General features: G+C 39.0%; 3 protein-coding genes across 3 annotated transcripts in view; 2 read left to right on the top strand and 1 right to left on the bottom strand.

Moving 5' to 3' along the window:
- The window catches only part of LOC122052457 (cullin-4-like), a 49026-nt gene extending 32216 nt beyond the window's left edge, over positions 1-16810 (top strand). The window contains exons 16-17 of the mRNA XM_042613990.1: positions 15822-15902; positions 16518-16810. Of these exons, the coding sequence (XP_042469924.1) occupies positions 15822-15902; positions 16518-16631 (195 nt within the window). The 3' untranslated portion in view covers positions 16632-16810. The remainder of the gene's footprint in view (positions 1-15821; positions 15903-16517) is intronic.
- Positions 16811-17364: 554 nt separating this feature from the next.
- LOC122052459 lies at positions 17365-21601 on the bottom strand. The gene is made up of 5 exons (XM_042613991.1): positions 21161-21601; positions 20996-21057; positions 20733-20911; positions 17880-17988; positions 17365-17807 (listed from the first exon to the last, which is right to left on the bottom strand). The coding sequence occupies exons 1-5, from the start codon at positions 21441-21443 to the stop codon at positions 17502-17504; spliced, it is 939 nt and encodes a 312-aa protein (XP_042469925.1). The 5' UTR covers positions 21444-21601; the 3' UTR covers positions 17365-17501.
- A 142-nt stretch (positions 21602-21743) lies between these two features.
- Positions 21744-24047, top strand: LOC122052460 (60S ribosomal protein L15-2-like). Its single transcript, XM_042613992.1, has 4 exons — positions 21744-21886; positions 22017-22183; positions 23389-23586; positions 23683-24047. Exons 1-4 carry the CDS (start codon positions 21883-21885, stop codon positions 23926-23928), a joined length of 615 nt encoding a protein of 204 aa, XP_042469926.1. The 5' UTR covers positions 21744-21882; the 3' UTR covers positions 23929-24047.
- Positions 24048-26242: the final 2195 nt, after the last annotated feature.

The raw sequence follows: 26242 nt of genomic DNA, 5'->3' as shown, positions 1-26242 counted from the left end.
TTACGATAATCCTAAAACGGGTAAGCCACAGTAAGATTTATTCGAAATTTGATCTTAAAGTGGTTTGCACTAGGTGGCAATGCACCCGAACTCCATTGAGTGAATAACATTCTGGTCCCAAATGGACTATATGAATGGTTGGTGATGTCATTCGACCTTAAAAATGCCCTTGCGATATTCCAAAGAAAAATGGATATCTACTTCAAAGTTACAGAGGACTTCATTGTCGTTTATATTGATGATATACTAGTTTTCTTCCCAACAAAAGAAGAGCACGTAAAGCATCTAAAGATTATGCTACAAATTTGTGAGGAAAATGGGCTTTATCCTCGGTCTATCAAAAATGAAGATCGCGGTAACAGAAATAGAATTTCTTGGCGTAGTTCTTTGAAACCGCAAGATTAAGTTGCAACCACATATAATCAAAAGGATCGCAGAATTCAGAAATCACAGTCTGATGGAAAAAAGGGCCTTATTCTTGGATTGATATTCTTAATTATGCCAGAGCCTAAATCCAGAACCTGGGAAAAGCTGCTTAGCCCTTTATATGCAAAGACTAGCCCAACTGGAGACACAAGAATGAACCAACGAGACTGGGCATTAGTGCAACAGATCAAACAGTTAGTCCAAACATTGCCAACATTAGAAGTTCTGCCCGAACAATGTTTCATTATCTTGGAAACAGATGGCTGTATGGAGGGATGGGGAGGAATTTGCAAATGGAAAATACAAAGATATGACTCAAAAACGACAGAAAAGATCTGTGCCTATGCAAGTGGAAAATTCAACCCTCCAAAATCCACGATAGACGCAGAATTACACGCGGGCTATTATTAGTTTCTTCAACAAGACGGCTAATAATAAACTATCAAGAGTCCGATGGATAGCATTCACCGATTATATTACCGGTGTCAGCATCAATGTGCACTTTGAGCACATAGAAGGCAAAGATAATCTCTTAGCAGACTCCTTATCAAGACTAATCACTTGTCTTATAGCTACAGGATGGCCAAAAGAGGAGAATCTCACAAACTTAGAGCTAGCGGCAGTAGCCCTGACGGAAGTCAAAAACAAACTCAATGGCGGGATCCAGGACCAGTTAGCACAAATGATCCTTACACTACAACAACAACTGAACACTACCAACAATTACTATAACAATCAAGGGAGTTGCCCAAATCTCTTGATGAATTCAATGCCCTCAGGGCCCAACTCTACCAAACCCAACAGATGGCAACAAAAGAAGCATTATGAGCCCTGCAACAATTCAGGGTCCTCCATTCCTTAAAGCTGAAAGAATGCCGAAGGCTGAGCACATCCGACAACTTTTGGAAAGACTGGTACCCAGCAATACAGCAAATCGACGACCAGCTGAAAATAGCTATATACGTCTTTAATGATGCAACTACACGGATGGCCGCCTTCCCTCTCTAGAGTACAACGGAGCGTGGGGGATCTTATCCCTTATGTAAAGCAGCTTTATGTAAAGTAGGTTATCGTGGCAAAGAATCTTATCTCATCAAGCGACCCCTTGAGCCTTACTTTGAGAAGCTTGTAATCTCTGCAATTCTAATAAAAAATCTGTGAGTTTTCCATATCTCTCCTTATCTTCTTATTTGAGCCTTACTTTAAGCACAGTGGAACAAGAACAACTCAAATAAGAAGATAAGGAGAGATATGGAAAATTCACAGATTTCTTATTAGTATTACAGAGATTACAAGCTTCTCAAAGGAAGGCTCAAGGGGTCGCTTGATGCCTTGCGATGAGTTATAAGGCTCCTTTATATAGGAGCGAGAGCCCAGAGAGAATAGGATGCTCTCTGTGGCTTGCTGGCTAAGGGATAGGATTCCCATCACACTTTACATAAAGCTGGATAAGGGATAAGATTCTTTGCCACGATAATCTACTTTACATAAAGTTGCTTTACATAAGGGATAAGATCCACCATGCTCCATTGTACTCTAGAGAGGGAAGGCGGCCAACCGTGTAGTTGCATCATTAAAGAGGTGTATAGCTGTTTCCAACTGGTCGTCGATTTGCTGTATTGCTGGGTACCAGTCTTTCCAAAAGTTGTCGGATGTGCTCAGCCTTTGGCATTCTTTCAACTTTAAGGAATGGAGGGCCCTGAATTGTTGCAGGGCTCGTAATGCTTCTTTTGTCGCCATCTGTTGGGTTTGGTAGAGTTGGGCCCTGAGGGCATTGAATTCATCAAGAGATTTGGGCAACTCCCTTGATTGTTATAGTAATTGTTGGTAGTGTTCAGTTGTTGTTGTAGTGTGAGGATCATTTGTGCTAACTGGTCCTGGATCCCGCCATCGAGTTTGTTTTTGACTTCCGTCAGGGCCATTGCTGCTAGCTCTAAGTTTGTGAGATTCTCCTCTTTTGGCCATCCTGTAGCTATAAGACAAGTGATTAGTCTTGATATGGAGTCTGCTAAGAGGTTATCTTTGCCTTCTATGTGCTCGAAGTGCACATTGATGCCGACACCGGTAATATAATCGGTGAATGCTATCCATCGGACTCTTGATAGTTTATTATTAGCTGTCTTGTTGAAGAAACTAATAATAGCCTGACAATCGGTTCGGATGATTAGGTCCTTTTTATCTAGAAAATAGATTTTTAATACTTCCATGGTATTCATGACCGCGTGTAATTTTGCGTCTATCGTGGATTTTGGAGGGTTGAATTTTCCACTTGCATAGGCACAGATCTTTTCTGTCGTTTTTTATTCTGTTAAAATAGAACCTCATGTCTTGGGTACCACGAGTAAGACCCTTTATATAGAAAAGAAGACAACACAAATTGTAAAAATACCCCTATATATTTACATATTCTAACACTCCCCCTCAAGCTAGAGAATATAGATCATATGCACCAAGTTTGTTACATATGTAGTCAATTTGGGAACTTCTTAGTGACTTAGTGAATATATCTGCTAGCTGATCAAGTGAGTTGACAAAACTAGTAGATATTTCTCCAGATATGATTTTTTCTCTGATAAAGTGACAGTCAACTTCAATATGCTTTGTTCTCTCATGGAAAACTGGATTTGAGGCAATATGCATAACAGCCTGGTTGTCACACATGAGTGTCATTTGTGTAACCTTTCCAAACCTTAGTTCCTGAAGCAATTGTTTCAGCCATATAAGTTCTTGACTAGTTATAGCCATAGCTCGATATTCTGCCTCTGCACTAGATCTTGCCACAACATTCTCCTTTTTGCTTTTCCAAGAAACAAGGTTTCCTCCGACAAAAATACAAAACCCAGAGGTAGATCTTCTATCAGAGGGAGATCCTGCCCAATCTGCATCAGAATATCCCACAACTCGAGTATGTCCTTTGTCTTCATATAGAAGACCCTTTCCTGGTGCACCCCTGATGTATCGAATAATGCGAGTCACGGCATCCCAATGTTCTTTGCATGGAGAGTTGAGAAATTGACTTACTACACTTACTGCAAATGAGATATCTGGACGAGTGACAGTAAGGTAGCTCAGTTTCCCTACTAATCGCCTGTACCGTTCAGGATCTGAAAAAGGCTCCTCCTGATTTGGTAGGAGCTTGACATTAGGATCCATGGGATTGTCGACTGTCTTTGAGTTTAACATTCTTGTTTCTTCCGGAATATCCATTGCATACTTCCTTTGGGATATAATGATCCCATATTTAGACTGTGCTACTTCTATCCCTAGGAAATATTTGAGTTTGCCGAGATCCTTTGTCTGGAAATGTTTGAAAAGATGTTTTACTTGTGAAATCTCAAGATGATCATTACCTGTGATGACAATATCATCAACATAAACCACTACGTAGATGCAACCATTAGATGAGTGACGATAAAAGACAGAATGATCAATCTCGCTCCGAGTCATGCCAAACTGTTGAATTACGGTACTAAATCTACTGAACCATGCTCTGGGTGACTGCTTGAGACCATATAAAGATTTCCGCAAGCGACATACAAGACCAGAAGACTCCCCCTGAGCAACAAAACACGAAGGTTGCTTCATGTAGACTTCCTCGAGCAGATCACCATGTAAAAATGCATTTTTGATGTCCAACTGATAAAGGGGCCAATGGCGAATTGCAGCAATAGACAGGAAAAGGCGCACAGAAGACATCTTGGCAACAGGAGAAAAAGTGTCCCCATAATCCAATCCAAATACCTGAGTATAGCCTTTAGCGACGAGACGAGCCTTAAGCCGATCAACCTTGCCATCGACACCAACTTTCACCGTAAACACCCATCTACAACCAACCACTAACTTCCCAGGAGGTAGAAGAACGAGGTGCCAAGTCCCACTTATGAGACCGAGGAGAAAGTCATTATAGGAAGGTAGTGGGGTCGACTCCGGTGTTAATTGTGAAGCAGAAGCTGAGGGAGCAACAGAACTCTGAACAATCTAATCAGCGCGAGGAGGTTGACCATGTAGACTCCAGCACTTATCAATCGTGTGTCCCGTTCGGTGGCAATGATCACACCAAGGATGCCCTTTGCCACCCTTGCGAGGTGGAGGTTTGTTGTTGTATCGAGAGACCAAAGCCGACGAGTCAACGGGCATTGAAGGAGGCATCGTCAAGACTTTAGCCGGGACACGGAGGAGAGTTGCCCAGGTATCTTTCATGGTAGCTTCTGTGGGGCTGCCCAGGATCTAATCACAAACATGAGAATAATCTGTGGGCAGACCATATAAAGCCAGAGACAAAAAATTTCTTCCGATTTTCGAGCTCTTCAACAGGAGTGGTTGTAGGTGGTAGCAATTCATTGAAGTCACAAAGAAGGCTAGAGACCGAACCCAGATAAGTTGACATTGAATCCTTAATCTGATGGTCACTGAGGATAGTCATGAGATCTTCACAGACCTGATAGAGTCGCCGAGAGGTGTTTGTAAAGAATTGTTGAGCCTGTGTCCAAAAGGTTTTGCAGGTTTTGTGAGTACGGAAGACATTCCTAAGAGTTGGATGGATGGTAGCTCGGATAATACAACACAACTGAGCGTCAACCTTCTTCCATAGAGGGCGATCGGCGACTAGAACATCATCTTCAGTTTGAGTGAGATGTGTCTCATATCCCCGTCCAACAAGCCAAAGCTCAATGTGAGACGCCCAAGAGGCATAATTCTTACCATCCAATAGCTCGGAAGAAAGGGGTGTAGTGATGTGGTTGGTAAAGATTGAGGTATCCGGCTTTGGAACGCCGGATGTAGCCATAAAACAGATTGGAAAGAACTGTGGCGTCGTTGGCAATCGACTGGACAAGCTGGGATTCTGGCGACTGGACAAGCTGGGATTCTGGCGAGATCAGGCAAGAGATTAGGAAAAAAACTGTGGCGTCGTTTGAGAATGAACCCTAATCCGATGGCCAGGGATTAGGGTGCTGTGAGAAGAACGCCGGAGAAGAGGTGCGGCAGCAGAAGCAGTGGAGATCAGTGCTCGGGAGTCACCAGTGGAGAAACGGGTACAGGTTGCCCTCCAACTCGCGGTCACAGAGGAGCCCGACTTGGGAAGGGATGGGAGGCGCAGTCGTTGGCGCATACGAAGAGGGCGCCGACCCTTCACGGCTGTCGCTGCAGCGGAAACCCCAGGCGAAACCCTGTCGTGGCGTTACCCTAAAAGAGGCTCCTCACGCGCGGCCTTGGCAGAGTGCGGGGCTTGTTGCGAAGGCAGAGGCAGCGAGGCGGGGGCTTGCTGCGGAGGAAGAGGCAGCGAGGCGGGGCTTGTCGCGGCGTCACTTGTCGCGGCGGAGATGTTCGTGAAGAGAAGAGATGGCGGCGGCAACTTAGGGTTTTTCTGAAGAAATTAGGGTTTTCTTTTAACTTGGCTCTGATACCATGTTAAAATAGAACCTCGTGTCTTGGGTACCACGAGTAAGACCCTTTATATAGGAAAGAAGACAACACAAATTGTAAAAATACCCCTATATATTTACATATTCTAACAGAGTCGTTATCTTTGTATTTTCCATTTGCAAATTCCTCTCCATCCCTCCATACAGCCATCTGTTTCCAAGATGATGAAACATTGTTCGGGCGGAACTTCTAATGCTGGCAATGTTTGGACTAATTGTTTGATCTGTTGCACTAATGCCCAGTCTTGTTGGTTCATTCTTTTGTCTCTAGTTGGGCTAGTCTTCGCATATAAAGGGCTAAGCAGCTTTCCTAGGTTCGGGATATAGGCTCTGGCATAATTAAGAATACCAAGCCAAGAACAAGGCCCTTTTTTCCATCAGACTGTGGTTTCTGAATTCTGCGATCCTTTTGATTATATGTGGCTACAACTTAATCTTGCGGTTTCCAAGAACTACGCCAAGAAATTCTATTTTTGTTACCGCGATCTTCAGTTTTGATAGACTGAGGATAAAGCCCATTTTCCACACAAATTTGTAGCATAATCTTTAGATGCTATGCGTGCTCTTCTTTTGTTGGGAAGAAAACTAGTATATCATCAATATAAACGACAATGAAGTCCTCTGTACCTTTGAAACAGATATCCATTTTTCTTTGGAATATCGCAAGGGCATTTTTAAGGCCGAATGACATCACCAACCATTCATATAGTCCATTTGGGACCAGAATGTTGTTCACTCAATGGAGTCCGGGTGCATTGCCACCTGGTGGAAACCAATTTTAAGATCAAATTTCGAATAAATCTTACTGTGGCTTCCCCGTTTTAGGATTATCGTAATGCCTGACAGGTTGTATTGATCTTTATTAGTTATATCATTCAATCTTTTATAGTTGAACACCATATGCTCCTTTCCCTTCGTCTCTTTGCCTATTTCTGGATCAATGCTTGTCCCAAAGTTAACAATCATGGCTATTGTTCTGTGCCTGCTTTTGCTGTGTCTGCTTACACCAAGATCTAATAATGTTTTAATATGCTTTTTGAATGTGTCCTGCAGTTGTGGTGTCACATGCTTCAAAGGTCGATCTTCTATGATAAAGCCTGGATTTTTAATATCCAGTTGACACAGAACCTTGTTCCTGGACTAATGCTTAAGAGGATCTTTACCTATGATCCTTGCTTCCTTCAATTTATTGAGTAATGGTTTGAACCTTGTCAGAAAGAACTCATTGCTTTTTCCTGTGCTGTAATATACTGCTTCCTGTATGTCAATATATTCATCCTCTTCAAGGTCCATTTCTTCAATTGCGGCTGACACTGAAGCCATAGGGTGGTACTAATTGTTGTTAGATTTTTGTAGAAAGTAACTATTATCTTCTATACACCTCCTTGTATAAATTTTATGAAATTGCATCTGACTATCATCTAAATTCCGTCTCCTAGCTCCATTTTAAAGCTATATGTGTAGGGGATCCTGAATGCATTATTGCTAATGTACATTCTCCTCCTTTTTAGTCTTTTATCAGCAGTCTGTTTAGAATTGATACCACTAAAGTGTACCTCGAAGTTGTTTTTCTCCCGTGCTTCCTTTGGTATTGAATTTTCATCTATACTGCATGTTGTTGCTCTCGTATCCAAGATTGCTCGTACCTTGAATCTTGGGATATGTGGGATTTCAAATTCAATCTGCATATTAGATAGCATATTTTTTACTAGCCTTGGTTGTGGTCTATTTGCTTCTTCAGTGGCTTCCTTCAGTATACTTTCTTGATAAAGGATACTGATGATTTCTTCCATCATTTGAGGCTCCTCCTCGCCTAATCTTTTGCTTGGGCTGGCAAATTCCTCTGTTAGTTTCTTTTCCATTGTGAGTTCCTCTACTTGCTGCTTATAATAGGCTACTTCCTTTTTCAATCTTTCCATTTTTTCTTCACACCATGAGATGTAATATTGCTGCTCCTGGATTAACTTCTGAGGAAAAAATGGTACTGGTGATGCTGGGGCTACAGGTACCTCTTGCTTGAAATAGTATGGTCCGCAGAGGTTGCAGGCTGTGACCATACATTCTGCGCAATGGATTCTTGCCCTCTTCATGGATTTCCTCTTGCACCAGATAGTTTTCATATTGTTACTGCACAAAAAGGTTGTGCTGCCATTTATGTAAGCAACTCATTTGGTGATCAGGCAGTTTTACCTGTGATCGGTAGCCTCCGTCTATTTCTCCAAGCATAAATATAAACTCCTGTAATGGAATTTGCAGGGGCCTTCCCATGTCTTCACAATCTTCTCCTTCTGAGATACTGAAGATTGCATCGTTTTGTTCTTCCACTTCTTGGACTGAAATAATGTCATAATCTTTTGGGACTTCTAATTGCTCGAAGATGGCTACTCTTGTTACGTTCCTTTTGTCGTTGGGACATTCTTTGGCAAAATGCTCCTCTTGTCCCCACAAGTAGCACTTGCAACGTTGGTTGCGTACTAAGTGCTTTCTCTTTTCTATTCGTACATGGGTATCATGCAGTTTACCTTTGTACGTCTTTGATCTTCTTATTCCATACTTCTTCTGTTTGTAGTATCCTGGTATTGGTATCTTACTGCAAAAGGATAGGTTTTTCAAGGCCCTTTTGAAAGTTGCATCTTTGTATTCGTCTTCTAGAACCTGTAAGCAAATAAAATTCTAGGCATTACGCCTATAACTACTCCAGGATACTTTTGCTCAAAGGCTTCTTTGATTCTTCTTCCAAGGTCTCCCGGCATTTTTAGCTAGAATTTTTCAAATAGTTCGCTGTTGATGTAGAGCCTTCTAGTTTTTGCTGCAAGTCGCATATACTCATTCATGTACTGGATGATGTTCTTGACATTGTCACACGATAATTTTTCAAGATCTCTATAGGTAGCATCTTGAATTACTTTGGATCCTTGCGCTAGGTCTTCTAGGGTGAATACCCTCCTCATTTGAGACAAGATGTTCTGGGTTCCTTCCCTCCCGTCTCCTGATGTAATTAGGGCTTGGTATTTTGTACTGTACTGCATTCGCCATTGGATCCATATAAGTTTTTCAACTTCTCCTAAGAGATTTTCCATGTATTCGATCTTGTCATGGACATCTGTAAAGCCTTGGCTTGAGACATGGTTCCTTGTGATTGACTCCCATTGTGCGAAGACGTCATCAAATAGTCCCAGTTGGTCTAGGATTACAAACATGGCTCCCCCCGCCTGTTGAGCTGAAGGGAGTGCCCACATTTCATTATTGTATCCTCCTTTAAATTTGACTCTTTTAGCACTTTCGAATGCAGGTTGCTTGGATGTTGAGTTGCCAATATTAACTGCTGGTGGATAGCTTGGAGGCCCCATTGTCGTATCTTAAGGGGGTCTATATGGTGATGTTGCCGTAGTGATGGCGTTGGAATAAAGCTTTTCTGAGAGTCTTCGTACCGCCGGATAGTCTTCAGATTTCTGTTTCATATCCTGTGGTTATGACATTAAAAGTTGGAAGAGAAATTGTACCTTCCTCAAAGAAAAAGGGGCTTGAAAATTCTTCTTTGTCTGCCTCAGGACAGTTGTCGCATACTATTGGGTTTTGTTGGGATGGGTAGACGAGATCTCCGCTGCTTTGAAGGGTTGGTTGAAGTCGACTGAAATAAGAACTTGACTCCTCTTCTTTTAATTCTGTAAAGTAGAGTGTTGTCTCATCAGTAGAGCCAAAAGCTCCACTACCTCTTGTTGTCTGGGAGAGTTCAATTTCTTCATGGACGTCGGGCATCAGTATTTGCTCAATAATTAATTGAGCAATGCGTTCTCCTTGTTGAATGTGCCTGGTGGTCAGAATGATTAAATAAAAGTACCTTGATTTCACCACGATAATCTGCATCAATAACCCCTGCTCCTACATCAAGGCCTCGCATCCATGCGTTACCCGATTTTGGTGCTATCCGTCTATAAGTTCCCCAAGGGAGTTCTATGCTAAGGCCTGTGGATATTAGGCCTCGTCCTCTGGCGTCTATAATGCATTCTTCATCTGTGACTAAGTCAACTCCTGTAGCTTTAGGAGTCTTTCTTGTGGTAAGGTAGCAGTTGGGGATAACTTCTTGACTTTGATAGAAGGTTTTTCCCATTGATCGTCGTATGTTTGGGGGGGGCAGGGGCATAATTGACGTAGTAGTAGTGTTTTAAATCGCGTTAGTGTTGGTTCATAGCGTTTTTGTCTTGTCATCGCGTAGCGTAAATAGCGAAGCGCAAACTTTTTGTGCACGCCAATGTTTAAATTTAAAAAAACAAAATATACTTACATAAGTAAAATAAAAATAACATAACCTAAAATTAATCATAATAATTCATTACATGTCAAAATATCCCATAACAACAATTTAAAAAGTCCTATAATTAAAACAACATAACCTAAAAATAAATAAATAATCTATATCATCCAACTCTATATCACTATCATCATCAATAGTGTCTATTGTTGGAAAATTTCCACTATAAAAAGTTGTTGGAATTACTCCATCATAATTTTCAGTATCAAGATGACTATCTTCCACATCAACAAGACTCAACTTCGCTTGTTTGTCTTTGCTTTCTCTTATATAAAGACTCAAGCTTGCTTGTTTGTCTTTGCTTCCACCTATTATATAAGAGATACGACATTTAAGAATCAATTAAAAGTAAAGTAGATATAAGTAAATAGTTTGCATATGCTTAGTGCTTATTTGAATTTTCAACTCTTTTTTTTTTGAATTCGTAGGAGGAACTTCAAATATATCCTCAACATCTTCGACTTGTTTATCTAAGTCATAAAGACTTTCAAAGGTAGCTGACGACACACTCACAATAGGATCACTTTCAAATAATTCATCATCTTCGAGCCATTTAGTAGTTATGGGGAGGACTGGACCTTCATTCTCAGTTATCCATTTATCATCCGAATTAATTTCATCAACTACAATGGGATCAATCTTATCTCTCCTAATGTTTCTCCCCCTAAGCTTGAAGTCATATTTTACAAACACCAACGCATTCAACTTTGCATGTTCAAGCATATTTCTCTTTTTTGTATGAATCTAATATTGCAAAGAAGAAAACATATATAAAAAATTAAACAATGATATGAAAATTATAAAACAATTAAAATTCAAGTAGAGTTAGAAACTTAGAATACTCATCGATTCAAAAGTGCTCCAATTTTTTTCACATCCCGAAGCACTACAAGTGAGACCAAACACTCGAATTATAAATGTAGAAAGCTCGGGTGTCCTACTTCCAAAGCGTTTCCACCACGAGACAAAGTAATAACATAAAAAAAATTACAAGAATGTATATAATTTTAAAATACAAATGCTAATATAATTTTACAAGAAGAAAATTTTACCCGGAGTTCGCAACATTGTTGTTCATTTTGCTATTGGAGTTCCAAATTCTCCTTCAGCTTTGTTATACAAGTCCAATTGGATGTCCGCTTTAAGACGATCATCAGAAGACAACATCCTATCCATGCAAGTATACAATCTATCTCTAACTTCATCACAATCAGAAAATCTTTCTTCATAACGCAATTGCAGGTTCAAATAGTACCCAGCCACGTGTAGAGGATGATGAAGTTGTGGAGTCTATCGTGAATCAATTTTTTTCTAAATGGGCTTGTATTTTCTGTCAACTTCCCCACAATTAAATTTTATTATTTCTTTTGCCTTATTCATAAGTTCATAAATATATCCCATGGTCAATCTCTCCTTCGAATCAACTTCCCTTAACACACTTACAAGAGGAACAACATTCTTAACACAAAATGCAATATGTGGCCAAAAGTTGGGATTATTAACAACAATTCTCTTCACGACCTTCCCCTGAGTTGTTTGAGATAGTGGTGAACTAACCCAATCTTCGGAAACAAACATTTGTTCAAGTGGTCTTTTAACCTTATACATACTCTGAAGAGTGAGAAATGAAGTAGCAAAGCGAGTAACGAGACGGAGAATTTCGTTCCCGTTTGTATACTTTCTCATCAAAGAAAGTATAGTCCCATGACCATAAAGGAACTTCACAACCATCTTAGCATGCTCAATTGTATCAGAAAAAATCTTCAACTTTGCAATATCTTCCAACATTAGATCAATGCAATGCGCCGCACAAGGTGTCCACTAAATTCTGTCTAGTCTCCATAATTTTTTCCCCGCCTTAATACAATTCAAAGCATTATCCGTGACAATTTGAATCACGTTTTCCTCTCCCACCTCATCAACATCATTAAGATATTTAAAGATCAACTCCCCATTTTTAATAGAAGCTGATGCATCAAAAGAATGCGTCGGCGGGACTATTTATCAAAAAATTGATCAAACTTTTATTCTTTTCATCCGTCCAACCATCGGACATAATAGTGCATCCATATTTTTTCCATGCCTTTTTATGCTCCTCATATATTAGGTTGATGCCATCAACCTTAGCTTTAAGTATCCAAGTTCTTAACTCATGCATTGAAGGAGGCTTGAACCCTCTTCCATATTCCGCAATACCCTCAACCATAGACAACCAATAAGGATCATTTACAACATTAAACGGAAGTGCGACAGAGTAAATAAAACGACCAACTCTACGTTTCACATCAACCAGCAAATCTTTTTTGTATGCCGAATTTAGGGTTGTTTGTCTAGGTTTGGAACTAACAAACCGAGTACCTTTACCTTTTGATTCATCACTACCAGAACATCCAATTGAATTTCCCCCAACACTTCCAACTTTTGATGATTGCGTACTCATACTTTGGGAACCCTCAACAACCTCTCGTAACAATTCGGTTTGTTTGCTTTTAGATGCTCTAATTTTGTCAAGTGATTGTCTAATTTCTTTTTTAATATCATCCGGAACACTAACACAAGGTGCAACCCCTTTATGAGTTTGAGCTAAATGTTCTTTCAAGCGAGTAATCCCTCTATTCGATATATGATGACAAAATTTACATCGAACAGATTTTTTCCCCTCATTTTGATAATAATACTTCCAACCAATATCTTTTTTATCTTTTTTTTTTGACAAATTCGTAGACATTGCAAATTCTAACTAGACGATCAAAATCCTAGAAAAACAAAAAAAAAAATCAGAACAAATAATTAATTAATTAGAAACAAATCAACAAAAAAATGGGAATCAATTCAGGGTATCGGATCAATTATTGGATCGTTCCAAGGAATCTGGATCGATCCTGTGATCGATCCAGATCCTTTCTGTTTGAACAGAAAGGATCTCAATCGATCACTCGATCGATCCAGATGCCCGACTTTTGCAAATCGCAAATCGCTTTTGCTCCTTCGAGAAACAAAAAACGAAAAGGAAAAACTAAATGAAGAAAATGAAAAGAAGGAGAAACGCTGACCTCCAATCGCTGTCCCTCACTGCCGCTCATAGATCACTGCTCGCCGCTCACAAGTTGTCGCTCGTTGTTGCTAGTTGTTTGTCGCCTGTCGCCTCTGCCCTACCTTCACGATTCCACTCGCCTTTGCCTCCTCGCCTTTGCCCTAGCTATTTTGTAAGCAATTTGCAATTATAACGCTCGCTATGGGCCGCTAGGTCACGATAGCGCACGCTATGTGCTCTATCGACGCTTTTGTCCCGAATAGCATGGGCTATTCGGGACAATCACTAATTAGCGAACGCTCTGCAGCGTTCGCTGATAGTAGCGCGCTATTCGTCGCTATTGAAAACCTTGCGTAGTAGTCAAATTTGCCGCTTGGCTCTCTTAGGGTATCCCAGATTGCTTTGCCTTTAGTGAGGACCGTTGCAATTTCTGGGGCTTGAGATCCATCTTCATCACTCTGAACTTCTTCATCTTGGTTATTATAGTAAGGTAGCTTGGCTGCTAGTGCTGCCCTATAATTACTAAAACTCAGGGAAATTCTTCCGTCAATAAGGTTGTTGTTGTTTACCTCCGAGGGTTGCATAGGAATAGCTAATTGGGTTGGCTGGATTACCCAATTAAGACCTTGGAGTGTTGAAGTTGAGTAACGTCTTCCAGGTAATGCTCTAACTCCATGGCTTGTTAGGTAGTCTACTACACCTTGAATAGTATAAGCGAATCCAACGTTTGGAGTATTTGATAACCTTCCGACAAGGCCCCTTGTTATCAATAGGTATGGCCTCCTTCGATCGGTGTACATAGACTCGATGATGAACATCATATCGTCTTGAGTGGTACAGAACTTCAGCTGGAACTATGGAGGCACGTTCTTGCATGGATAACCTTAGCTGCTCCTAAGGATCTATTTGCTGCTCCAGGGTGTATTGTGGGGTGACTCCTCCAGTTAGTATCTGCTTAGTGTTCGTGTTGCTTGCCGGGCATTATGTAGGCCTCTATGATTTCTTCGATACTCTCTTATTTGATCGTCAAATATTGGAGTAGGGAGTTGCTCCTGAACTGTCTGGGTGAAGTTTTGAGACGTCATCAGTTTTTCAGCTTTTCTTTTTCTTCTTGAAGGATCTTGAAGGGGTCCTTAAAGACTCCTAGCTTTCCTTTGCCTTCTCTTTGTTTTTCTTGAGCTCCAAGGGTGAGCTTTTGTAGTTTTTCAACTAAGGAGTCCGGGATTGCTGCTGTGCTGCTCCTGCTCCCCCTAGTTTGCTCTACAATTGTTTTTAGATCAGCCTGGATGTTCTTCAGGGTTTCTGCAACCTGTATTAACAGCTGTAACTGCATATTCTTTTGCTTAATAACCACAGTATTTCCAGGAAGTGTTCCCTGGAGGTCACTTGGTTCAGCAAAACCGATAGCCGGAGGTTCAATTGAATATGTGGCTTGAACAGCTTCTCTGTAACTTTGTGTATTTCTAGTAATAACAAAGTTGCTCATACAACTACTTCAAAGCACAAGTATAGGTTGTCGAAAGGGGATTTGGTTAAGGGTTTGATTTTTGGGATAGGATCAAGGTATTTTCGTTTAGGTTTGGGAATGATTGTTCAAAAATGACTTATTCTCAGTTTCAGGCATACCTGGTAAGCACCCTAGACTTCCTGACTTAGTCCCTTCGGGCTTATCTCCAGCGATCACTGGTCTTATGCCCTTCAGCCAGATATAGAGCCTTCGCTTTTTGCCCTAAGGAACCTTATCAAGAGGTTTAAGTGATTTTTACAAGGTGGATCTTAGCTGAGATTTGGGTTTTATATGAACGATCAAGCCCTAGCCCTCCTGTAAATACCTTGTCCTAAAGGAAATTTACCCCGAAACCATATCTTAAGCCAAGCTCTGATACCAAATGGGTGGATCAATGGTTTTATGTTTAAGCACAGAGGAACAAGAACAACTCAAATAAGAAAATAAGGAGAGATATGGAAAACTCACAGATTTCTTATTAGAATTGCAGAGATTACAATGGCTTTGGCCTGACAAATGTCCATTCAGAATATTTAGAATGATGACGTGTTGCAAGTGTAGCACATTCTGCCTTTAATCTGTTTCTCCACAGCTAAATTCCAGGGTCATGATGCAAATAGAATTAGAGCATTCAAAAATGAACTGGTCCAATAATCTGATTTGTAGTATATAGCCTCAATATTTTATTTCAGTTGGTTTAGAGTTTGAAATATAATTATTATTTTTTTTAACTAATATTAGTAACTTTAATCGACTCGTCAGAGTCTTATGAAACCAAGTTAACCACACCCATGGTTGGCACCTTCAGAAGAACTACTTGAAAATTCATTTTATCATAAATTGCAGAAAATATACATCAAGGCTTAGTCTATTGAGTCAGCTTTCCTCTATGGATTTCTACTGGTCAGAGGCACCCAGCCCAATACTGGAAATCGTTTAACATGGCATATCAAACCTAGGCGCCATCTCGCCTTGGTGAACCTTTCATTTTGTGATTAATTTGGACATGATTTAACTCTGTTTTTATTTATTTGTTAGAAAGTAGGAGATATCTGAAGCTAGATCTACATGTCCTTTCGACCTGCTCTTTATATTATTCGCTCCTGTTTTCTTTTGCAGGTTGATGCAGCTATTGTTCGCATTATGAAGACAAGGAAAATACTTAGTCACACATTGCTAATTACTGAACTCTTTCAGCAGGTAACTGGCAGTCATTCTTTTTTGGCCAAAAATGAACAGGGTGCCCTTTAGTTTCATTATTGTCAAAAGGACACTCTTTGTTGGAAAAAAAAATCTGAAAGGGCACTCCATCCTACTTTTCATTCCAAAAATATCCTTATATTCCAGTACTGTTGTGGTGGTTTTGATTAAAATTGTTATAACCTGGAGCAATTTTGGTCAAAAGTTATTCAACGTGGAGCAGCTTAACCAAAACTTCCTGTAGCAATTTTGACTAAAATTGATTCATGTTATAACACTTTTAATCAAAATTGCTATAACAAGTTGGGATAATTTTATCCCGTTGTAGCATTTTTGATAAATTGGAGCGTTTTTATCAAGTTGAAGTAATTTTGACCAAAGTTAGAACAATTTTGTCCAAGTTGGAATAGTTTTAATCAATATTGGAGTAGTTTTAACTAGTGTTAGAACAATTTTTATCAAAATTGTTTAGAGCAGTTGTGATTTCTTTATTGATATTTTTTCAACATGGGACACTCTTTTGATGTTAATGAAAATAAGATGCGCCCTTTTTTATTTTTACCCTTCTTTTTTTCCATCTATTACTCTGATCACTGTGTTGTGTCATTCTTATAGCTTAAGTTTCCGATAAAGCCTGCGGATTTGAAGAAGAGAATAGAAAGCCTTATCGACAGGGAATACTTGGAGAGGGACAAGAACAATTCCCAGATTTACAACTACCTGGCGTGAACAAATCTTTTAAGTATATTGTAATCTGGTCTATCTACAATACTACCCTCGGTGAAGTCCCATCCTATACGGACCTTGTACAGGGAACTGTAATCTTTTATTTTCTATTCTATTTAACTGAAAAAATCTCCCTTTCCCACAATATCACACCTCTCTTTGAGCAGAATTCTTGTGAACTACTACAAGATCCATTTGCGGTTTCAGATCCTCAAATCATATGGCTGTATGTCTCCAGCCACTATGAAGTTTAGCGTGCATTACGACTAGATAATTCGACAGATGATGCTTGCACTAATCTTGGCCTCATCCTTCATTACTCAGCTTCAGCGAGAATGGAGAATTGAATGCAGTGGCCTGCACTGGTGAGGAAATCTGGATCGAAAGTATTCTAACACCTCAAACAACATTGATGTGCCGGGTCGAATCCATGACCTACCAAAAGGAAAATCTTGGTTTAGAGGCTTTCTAATGTATTACGATGTATTTTGATGGCAATTCCAGTTTTCTCACTAATTGAGCATCTGAAAACCTAGGAGACGTCTTGGTGATGCATGTGAAAGTCGTAAGATTCATGCTGCTTTTATAGAGAGAAATATCTTCTTCTAAGACGTTTGAAACCCTATAGATTCATACTGCTTGTGGAGGTTGTGAGATCACCCTCTAACACCTAAGACTCTAGCTATTCTTTCAAACAAACAAAAAGCGTTGGCCATGTGTTCGCAACCAAGGAGTCTGGTGGAAGCAAAACTTTGATGGAAAGAAAATCCCTAAACAGATTTTTTATGTTCATATGCCGGATGGTCATCTATCTCAAGATTAAGAATGACTTCCAAGCCGAATTAATTGCCATAAAGACATAGTCAAGTGTTTTTAACTCAAGTACAATGTGAGCATCTTTATTGCTCCAAATGGTAGTTCTAGTCTCCAGTCTTTCTGCCTTCTACTTAGCCCTCTTCCTTTACCCGCTTCACCTCTGTTTTCCCTTACATCCGCCAACTTCCACACGCACGATCCAGATTCGATGTCAAATGAGTCTATCAAGAACACTCCATCTTTTTCTTGGTGTCGCTTTGGCTCTATAGCTTGTTCAAGGTAATTCGCTCTCAGTGGCATGTCTCTAAAACGATCCAAATCCTCAGGAACCTTCAATAACCGTTCAGCTCCCGGCGACGATACCTGCAACAAATGAACTAGTAAGTTTCTGCATGCATATTCTACCCATAGGTAAGAGACAGTTTAGCTTCTCACCTCTATGGCTAAATCTAGAGGAATTTCTCCTGACTCTATAATCTCGTCCAATCGTGTCTTATAAAGACTGTTGAACTTCTTAATTTCCTCTATGTTAGGGCACCCATATCTGAAATGGAAAACTCATTAGCTGGTAGGACAAATTCTGACTGCTTTACATATTAACACATTGACACCAAGCGTGAGGGAATGAAGTCTAGTAATTTCTACCTCAACCAGGATGCAAAATGTCATCGGCTATTCCCGTGTATATTGAAATATACTAAGGGGCCAACAATAGTACTCGAGATCTCTTCCTTTATCTCTTGTCCAAAAAATAAAATAATATATCTCAACAAAGTCAGTTGATTAGGAAAAAAAATCACATCCCTTAGTCTTTGGATGCAAATGGCCAAAAAAACATAGAAAAAAGAATCAATGTGTCAATTTCTATTCTATTTCCATTTAAGTGCGTTACTATAGACAGATGTGTCAATTGGTTGAACCTAGTGTTTAATTTAGCAATCTAAAATATGTTTAGATGAAAATACTAATGGCTACCTGAATAGTTGGGACACACACTACTTGATGATGAAAATCATGGCTTAACGATTTGTTTTAAATGCAATTCTCATGTTCTATTTCTTCATATTCATAGCTTCAAATCATGTTTAGAATTCTCCAGCGAAACCAGATGGCATCTATAAATGGTTAATCAAAATTCAAATTTAATTCAAACTCCAAGGAGAAATGCTTTGAATCCTAGAAAGAAGTGTAATTAAAACTATCTACAACAATACTAGAAGTGCCATCAAATTTATCCATACTCACCAAACACTTCTACAACTTGTTTCATGATCATGATGACAAAAGGCGAATACGCTCGCTCCCAGCGCCCCCGCCAACCCGTCTCAGGGCCAACACGGAGGAGGTAAATCACGGGTGGCTACTAGCCTTTGGAATAGTGACTAATACATAAGAACTTGTTTCATGATCATGAAAGCATGACAAGTAGAGAGATGGAAAAATTTTTTTCCAACATCAAGTGTGCACTCATTTCTTGTGCCAAAAATAAAGTGTGCACTCATTGACGCAGGTATGATAACTAGCTTTGCCACCTACCGAAGGGTGTTTGACTTAGGGCATCAACATCTCTAATGAGTTTGAATTTAAGGTGACAAACATAACAAGAGTCAATCGGCACATGCATATTGTCAATAAATACCCCTACACTATAAATGGTTATTAACGTGATAAATGTCAAGAGCAGCATTTCTTTCGGGAGAGACTATGGTGTGGTGTGACATCATCGTTATTTTAGATTTTGTTTGTTTCACCTGATACTAGCAAGACAATCCTTCCATGGATATACTGAATCAAAACCAATCAAAAACTCAACACAAGAACTCATGGGAAAGAAATTTGATATAGGGTATCAGAGGGGGTAAGAGAGACTTTAGCAGATGATGACAAATTTGAGGAAACCTTAACCACGACAAGCAAGCATGTGTCACAGTAGAAGGTGAAAAAAAAAAAGTGATTCCAGTGGTCAAGAAACTCTTCTTCTTTCTCTTCTTCTTCTTCTTCTTATTTTCCTTCTTATGATATCTGGTACCCATGCATTAGGTCAACCAACACCAGAACTTTACTGTTCCACCAAATTAGTTTCACTAGTTCCAACCATGGATATTTAAACCCTGGTCATCATTATAGAAGGACTCACCACCATCTAAAAATTTGATCGTCGTACCCTCTTTGTATTTCCTGTCATTAATGTGATTCCCTCCTTTCCTTGCCTATGATTTTCTCCCCTTCTAAAAATTTCCACACAATCTAGTAGTGTGTTTCAACTAAGTTTAATTGGTTCTCTGTGTCAATGATCTATCATACTTTGTAACAAACTGATATCAGAGTTATACCAAATCCTAACATATTGATATCAGAGTTACACCATGCCCTAATAAATTGGCATTAGAATTATGGTCTTGTTAAAGTATCATGTTATGATTTTAGATATGAAAGTGAAGATGCAAGTTCTAAAGAGGTTGGAGAAGATATTAGCTTTTTTTAACATAAGATAGAAGTAGAGAGGAAGGGAAATCTAATTGCACCTTTGAAAATGATGTGTTCAGGGATTTGACAATCACAGATTGAAGCTGAAATGGAAGTCCTTATGCAAAGCAAAAAGTTTCACAAACATATTTATATTCCCACCAGTTATTCCTAGGTACAAGCATTAGGTCTCGTGATAATTTGACACCATTATGTTCCCACTTTTTACAAATTTTATATACACATGCTATATGGCTACAAGACTATATTGCTTGAGCATGTATGAGTGTCTAAAGAGAGCATAAACAACTAAAGTTGCCTCTAAATCCTTATGCCAAAGAAGTTTCTTCAAACGACTCATAAAATTGGCTAATTGTTGCAGAGTGGCAGTTATTGCGGAAAATGGAACTAGGAATTTGGTGAATTTCCAAGAAACAAGAAAGTTGGTCAGTGAAAATGGACCTTCAAGAATCTTGAAGGTATATTAGGAGTAAAAGAAGCTTTGTTAATTAAAATCAAGTACAGACAGCTTCCTAAGTGCCTTTTGTTTCCACATTACAAATTAAGGCATGCTAACATTCTCATTCCTTGTGTGTTTGCTCACTCATACTTGGTAACGAAATAGTAGAGCTATGCTAGGTCAACAAATTAGATGCTCATTACTAGACATGACTCAACAAAAAGCTCTCTTGTAATTAGCATAGTTGATTGATCAACTAGCTGGAAGTATTGAAATAACAATAACCATCTACTATAACTACATTCTAAGACAGCAATCTGGTAAGAGAAACTCAGTCAACAGTAAAGCAGGAATGGTTTTACTTGTTGGTAAGCTTATCAAGCCGCACGTAAACATATCCTCTTGGAGACACCTTGAAAGCGAACAGCACCAAGTCCTCGCTGAAGTGGAGATTGAGCACCTCACGAGCTACGGAGAGAGCTCGTTCACCCCACTTGGCATCTCCTAACACAATTCCACCACCATCCCCTCCATCACCAATCTGTCAGAGACCAACAAAAGGCATCTCCCAATCACGAAAGTCGAATGAAAATGCTATCTTTTCTTTTCATAAATAGACACGTACCAGAGGGTCTGCGCTGTCCTCTTCTTCCCACTCAATCACCCATTCTTCATCCTCAGATTCATCTGCAAACGACAAAATTATGGTAGTCGAACGAACACATTTAGGTCGCACGAACAAGAAATGAAGATATGGGACCAAGGAAAAAAAAATGGAAACTTTAGTTACCTGGTCGCTCTACATCTTGTTCACGAGGAGTTTGAGGAGTAGAGGAGAAGAGAACGGAGTGCAGAGGAAAGGGAAGACCATACGGAGGGAGGGGAACGCGCTCCTTCGCAGTGAATGACGAGAAGCTTCTGACGAGGTAAATAGAGTGGGGAAAAGGCGAGGTGGGAGTCTCACATGGAGACGGACAACGAGAGGGGTAGAGGAAGATGAGAGGATTTGGGAAGAGCTTCCGCTCCGCCGCCCATAGCAAAGACAACGGCCGTAGTAAAGCCGCCTTATACATGAGCCTTGTGTGGAGCAAAAAGACACAAGAGGTCTTGAGGTTTATCTTGTTGTTAAGATGGAAGATGAATAAAGTGAAGTTTTGGGCTGTCGTCTTCCTTGTGCAGTGGCGGTGGCGGTGGCGGCGGCGGCGGAAGCTCTCGTTGCACCCATTGATCCCCGGAGAGGGGACACACTAATAAGCGTTAAGTGGGCCGCCAACTCCATTCATGGCCCCAAAGACTCCGGGCATGGGCCTTTACGGCCCAGATTAATAGAAACGATTGCTGCCGTCCATCGTACTTCGAGCACGAGATGTAAAGCTCCTTCGCGGCAAAGGGAAAAATGAACGCCCGTGATTCGGCTCACTGAATCCAACGGGTAAAAGTAGTCGTCATTCGCTTTTAGAGCGCTGGCTCTCATCCTCGCCGCGCTCCCACTGCAAAACCCTAGCCGAAGCCATGGGTGAGTTGCTTCTCCGGGTCGTTCCTGCTTCTCTGTTTGATGCACAGATCCATCTATTTTCAGTGCCTTTCCATCGTTTTGGAGCCTGTCATTTGAGTTTTGTGGCTTGTATCTTGGATCTCTGTTTCAGGGGCGTACAAGTACGTGTCAGAGCTATGGAGGAAGAAGCAGTCCGATGTGATGCGGTTCCTGCAGAGGGTGCGGTGCTGGGAGTATCGTCAGCTTCCGTCCATCGTGCGCGTCACCAGGCCCACGCGCCCTGATAAGGCTCGACGTCTCGGTTACAAGGCAAAGCAGGTACGATCAATGCCCAAAATTCCTATTTTTTTGGTTTCCTTAACCACGACTTAATCCTTTTGTTCTTCTTTCTGATTTTCCTGTGCTAGAACTTTGATTGTTGGATGTATTCTATTCTAGTTTGTCAGTGGAGTTTATTGCTATGTACTTTGTTTCAAAAGTCTTCCTTCAGATTGTTATATTTATTGTGGCGGTTGATGGTTTAAAGGTTCTAATTTTAAGAAACGCTTTAGTTGGATCGTACTCATTGCTACAATTATTAAAGCCGTACGTATAAACAAATATACGCAAGCCAGTTGTTGTAGAGGAACAAGTGACGAAACTAGAGCAGTAATTTAATTAATTGGTTCCTTAACGATGTCAATCATGTTCGTTTAGATTTATATACATGAAGGTCTTCAATGAACACCCCCGCCCCTAAATTAGCTTGAAGTTTGATCTGCTTGAAGTGGTGGAGTATTGAGCATTAGTTGAAGAAATCTCATGAGCAAATAGAAGCAGATCATGATCAATTTCAAATTGTTTGACACTGAATTTTACTGTATCTACATCATCCGTTTGATAAAATGGATTTTTTTTAATATGATTTTGTGATCAAAGGAGAGAGATATGAACTGTTTTTAGTTTGGAAGTGCTAAAAAATTTGATAGGAGCTCAAGATGATTTTATACAGAGATTAAGCATTAATGAGATTTTACAAGACTAACCGTATGCCACAAGTTAATAGAAATTTAACTAATGTTTTTTTAAAATGTTTTATAGAAGTTTCAGCACTCAAATTATAATTAGCAATAGAATAAGTGGTGAAACATTCATGCAATTGGCAGAATAGACAATTTTTAAATGGCAATTGTTGCATAATTGAGTTTATTTTTTAGATTAAGTTGATTGGGATAAATCCAGTTGGGTCAATTGTCCCTACTGAATAGAAAATCAGCCATAATCATGCACAGCATTAACAAATAAATGTGCTATTTTAGCTTAGCATTTGCAATTTCATGTACATACTGGCCAGGTGTTTTCAGTTATCCCATATTACCTTGTTTTATATCATCATTTATTATCATCATCATAAGCCTTGTTTGTGATAACTATTAGTAGGGTCAATTGACTGCATGATATGTCTTTATTAAGCTCTATTCAAAGCACATCATGTTTCATTTTTGTCTTTTTGTTCCATTATAATATTTATTTTCTGTCCCCAGGGTTATGTTATTTATCGGGTTCGTGTTAGACGGGGTGGGAGGAAGAGGCCTGTTCCAAAGGGTATTGTGTATGGAAAACCCAAGAATCAGGGTATCACTCAGCTTAAGTTCCAACGAAACAAGCGGTCAGTCGCAGAGGAGAGAGCTGGCCGAAAGTTGGGAGGTCTCAGGGTACTGAACTCTTACTGGGTGAATGAGGTGAGATTAATTACCGTCTACTGAACTTTACACATCAAAGTTTTCCTGGTATTCACAATTTCTCAATGAACTAATTTCTGTTCTTATGTTACACAGGATTCAACCTACAAATATTTTGAGGTTATACTTGTTGATGCTGCCCACACTGTAATCCGCAATGACCCAAGGATCAACTGGATCTGCAAGGGTGTTCACAAGCACCGTGAGCTTCGTGGTCTCACTTCAGCTGGTAAGAAGTACCGTGGTCTCCGTGGCAAAGGTCATCGTCATCACAAGGCCAGGCCATCACGCAGGGCAACCTGGAAGAGGAACCAAACTTTGTCTCTTCGTCGTTACCGCTAAGCTTGCTTTCATGGTTAATTTTGTCTGGAATTTGATGTGTTTTTCAACTCTACAATCTTATTCGATGTGTTTGTCTCTGACTCCAAGGATTATGTGATTGTAGTAACTTTGCTCCTCTATGTCTCATGGTAAGTTTGCATTCCAATACATACAGGGATGAATAATTTCAAATAATCATGATCATCCTATTTGTCTAGTTGAATAGCTAGGCTCCTTTGGGACGGAGAATTTTTATCTACATAAAGAAACTCAGGTTGCCCCTATTCACAGATTGCATCAGATTATAAGGGAATCCACAAGCAACAGCTGTTTGAAAATACTGGAGTGCTGCTTTTCAAGTCCGTATGGTTGCATTAATGGAGCTGGATTTAGTACCTTGAATGGTTGAGAAAATGTATAGATGGTTGAAATTCCAAGTGGTGTGAGTTAGCTTTTGATGGGTTGTTAAATGAGTTTAAGTTGATCTTGTTATATTTTGATGTGAAGGACAGTATGGGACATCCTCAGGTCGAACAGGACCAAGAGTATTATAGACAACCAGACTTGAGTAGGAGAAGCAAGCAGGCGAGAAGGATAATATGAAAAGGGAGTCAACGGATTTAATGTATTCAAGGGATGGAAATTTTGAAGGCTTTGGAGCGAGAAGGATATACAGGAAGGAAGTGAGCCGAGGAGTTCAGTCAAGAGTTAGAAGAAAGAATGCTCAAGTGAGTCAAATGAAGTGTATTCGGGATGAGGCGATTGGAACTAAGTTGGAGTTCCAGGCGATTGGAACTTGGGACGATCGGAGTAGATCCGAGCCACATGTGCATTATACTTTATATCTGTGAACAGATTTGAGATGTGAACGATTTGGGTAATCCAAGCAATTGGAAAGACACCATGGTGATTGAAAGCACACATGGAGTACCGATCCGAATTAATCGGTCAAGATCTGGATTGATTGAGTGACCGAGTGATCGAAAATGGTCTAAGAAACATTAACCAAATTGGATGAAGTATGACGACTGAGTAGTGATCGAAAGGGCTTACAGACAATGAAGCAATGTCACGTCAGTACAACAGTTTAGGGTATACACAAGTAAATTGCTTTTCCCCCCTCCCTGACACGCGCACCTCCCTTCCCCCCTCTCTCTCTCCCCTTTAAATGTTTGTTCTGCCCCTCTATCTTTTTTGATTTTTTTTTATTTTTTTTAATTTTATTTTTAAATTTAATTTAATTTATTAATTTTTTCATTCATACTTATATATTTTTAAATTTCTATTTAATTTTAATTTTTTAATCAATTTTATTTATTATTTTTCATTAATACTTATATATATTTATTAATTTATTTAGTTTTATTTTTTAATTAATTTTGTTTATTATTTTTCATTAATACTTATATTTTTTAAATTTTATTTAAGTTTTATTTATTATTTTTTAATATTTATTTAGTTTTATTTCTTTAATCAATTTTGTTTATTATTATTATTATCAAATTTTTTATTTTTTTTTATTTTATATAATTTTTAAATTACTCTCTTTCTGTAAATTATCTTTCTAATTTGATACTTAAATTACCCCTCATCCAACTATTGACACATATCATAATCTTCTCTCCCTTTAAATTATCCCTCCCTCCAACCATTGATACATAACACATGTCAGAATCTCTCACCCTCTTTAAATTACCCATCCTCCAACCATTGACATGGTTGGAGGGAGGGATGATTTAAAGGGAGAGAAGATTATGACATGTATCAATAGTTGAATGAGGATAATTTAAGTGTCAAATTAGGAAGGTAATTTACAGGAAAGGAGTAATTTAAAAATTATATAAAATTTAAAAAATTTGATAACAATAATAATAAATAAAATTGATTAAAGAAATAAAACTAAATAAATATTAAAAAAATAATAAATAAAATTAATTAAAAATAAAACTTAAATAAAATTTAAAAAATATATGTATTAATGAAAAATAATAAACAAAATTAATTAAAAAAATAAAACTAAATAAATTAATAAATTAAATTAATTAAAAAATAAAAACTAAATAAAATTTATATAAAACTGAAAAAATAAGTATTGATAAAAAATAATAAATTAAATTAATTAAAAAAGAAATTTTAAAATATACTGAGAGTTATTTTTAAACAAAATTAATTAAAAAATTAAAATTAAATAAAAATTAAATGAAATTAAAAAAAAAAGGAAAAAAAAGAGGAGGAGGCTACATGCGTCATTTGGCAGGGAGAGAGGGGAGAAGAAGAGGGGTGTGTGTCAGATCGGGAGGGGGGAAAAGCAGCTCTCATACACAATAGTGTTGAT

Source organism: Zingiber officinale, chromosome 3A (genome assembly GCF_018446385.1).
Source record: "Zingiber officinale cultivar Zhangliang chromosome 3A, Zo_v1.1, whole genome shotgun sequence".
In the NCBI taxonomy this organism is placed as follows: Eukaryota; Viridiplantae; Streptophyta; class Magnoliopsida; order Zingiberales; family Zingiberaceae; genus Zingiber; species Zingiber officinale.
Note: the sequence above shows the minus strand (reverse complement) of the source record. Positions and strands in the feature narration are given on the sequence as shown.

Bases quoted from the DNA above. Each gene is read 5' to 3' on its own strand.
- LOC122052459 (XM_042613991.1), bottom strand. From the start codon at position 21,443: ATGTATAAGGCGGCTTTACTACGGCCGTTGTCTTTGCTATGGGCGGCG. The intron at 20,912-20,995 runs GTACGTGTCTAT...GGTCTCTGACAG, and splicing joins AGGACAGCGCAGACCCTCTG to ATTGGTGATGGAGGGGATGG. The intron at 17,989-20,732 runs GTAAAACCATTC...TTTCCATTTCAG, and splicing joins CTTGATAAGCTTACCAACAA to ATATGGGTGCCCTAACATAG.
- LOC122052460 (XM_042613992.1), top strand. The intron at 22,184-23,388 runs GTACGATCAATG...TTCTGTCCCCAG, and splicing joins TCGGTTACAAGGCAAAGCAG to GGTTATGTTATTTATCGGGT. The intron at 23,587-23,682 runs GTGAGATTAATT...TATGTTACACAG, and splicing joins ACTCTTACTGGGTGAATGAG to GATTCAACCTACAAATATTT.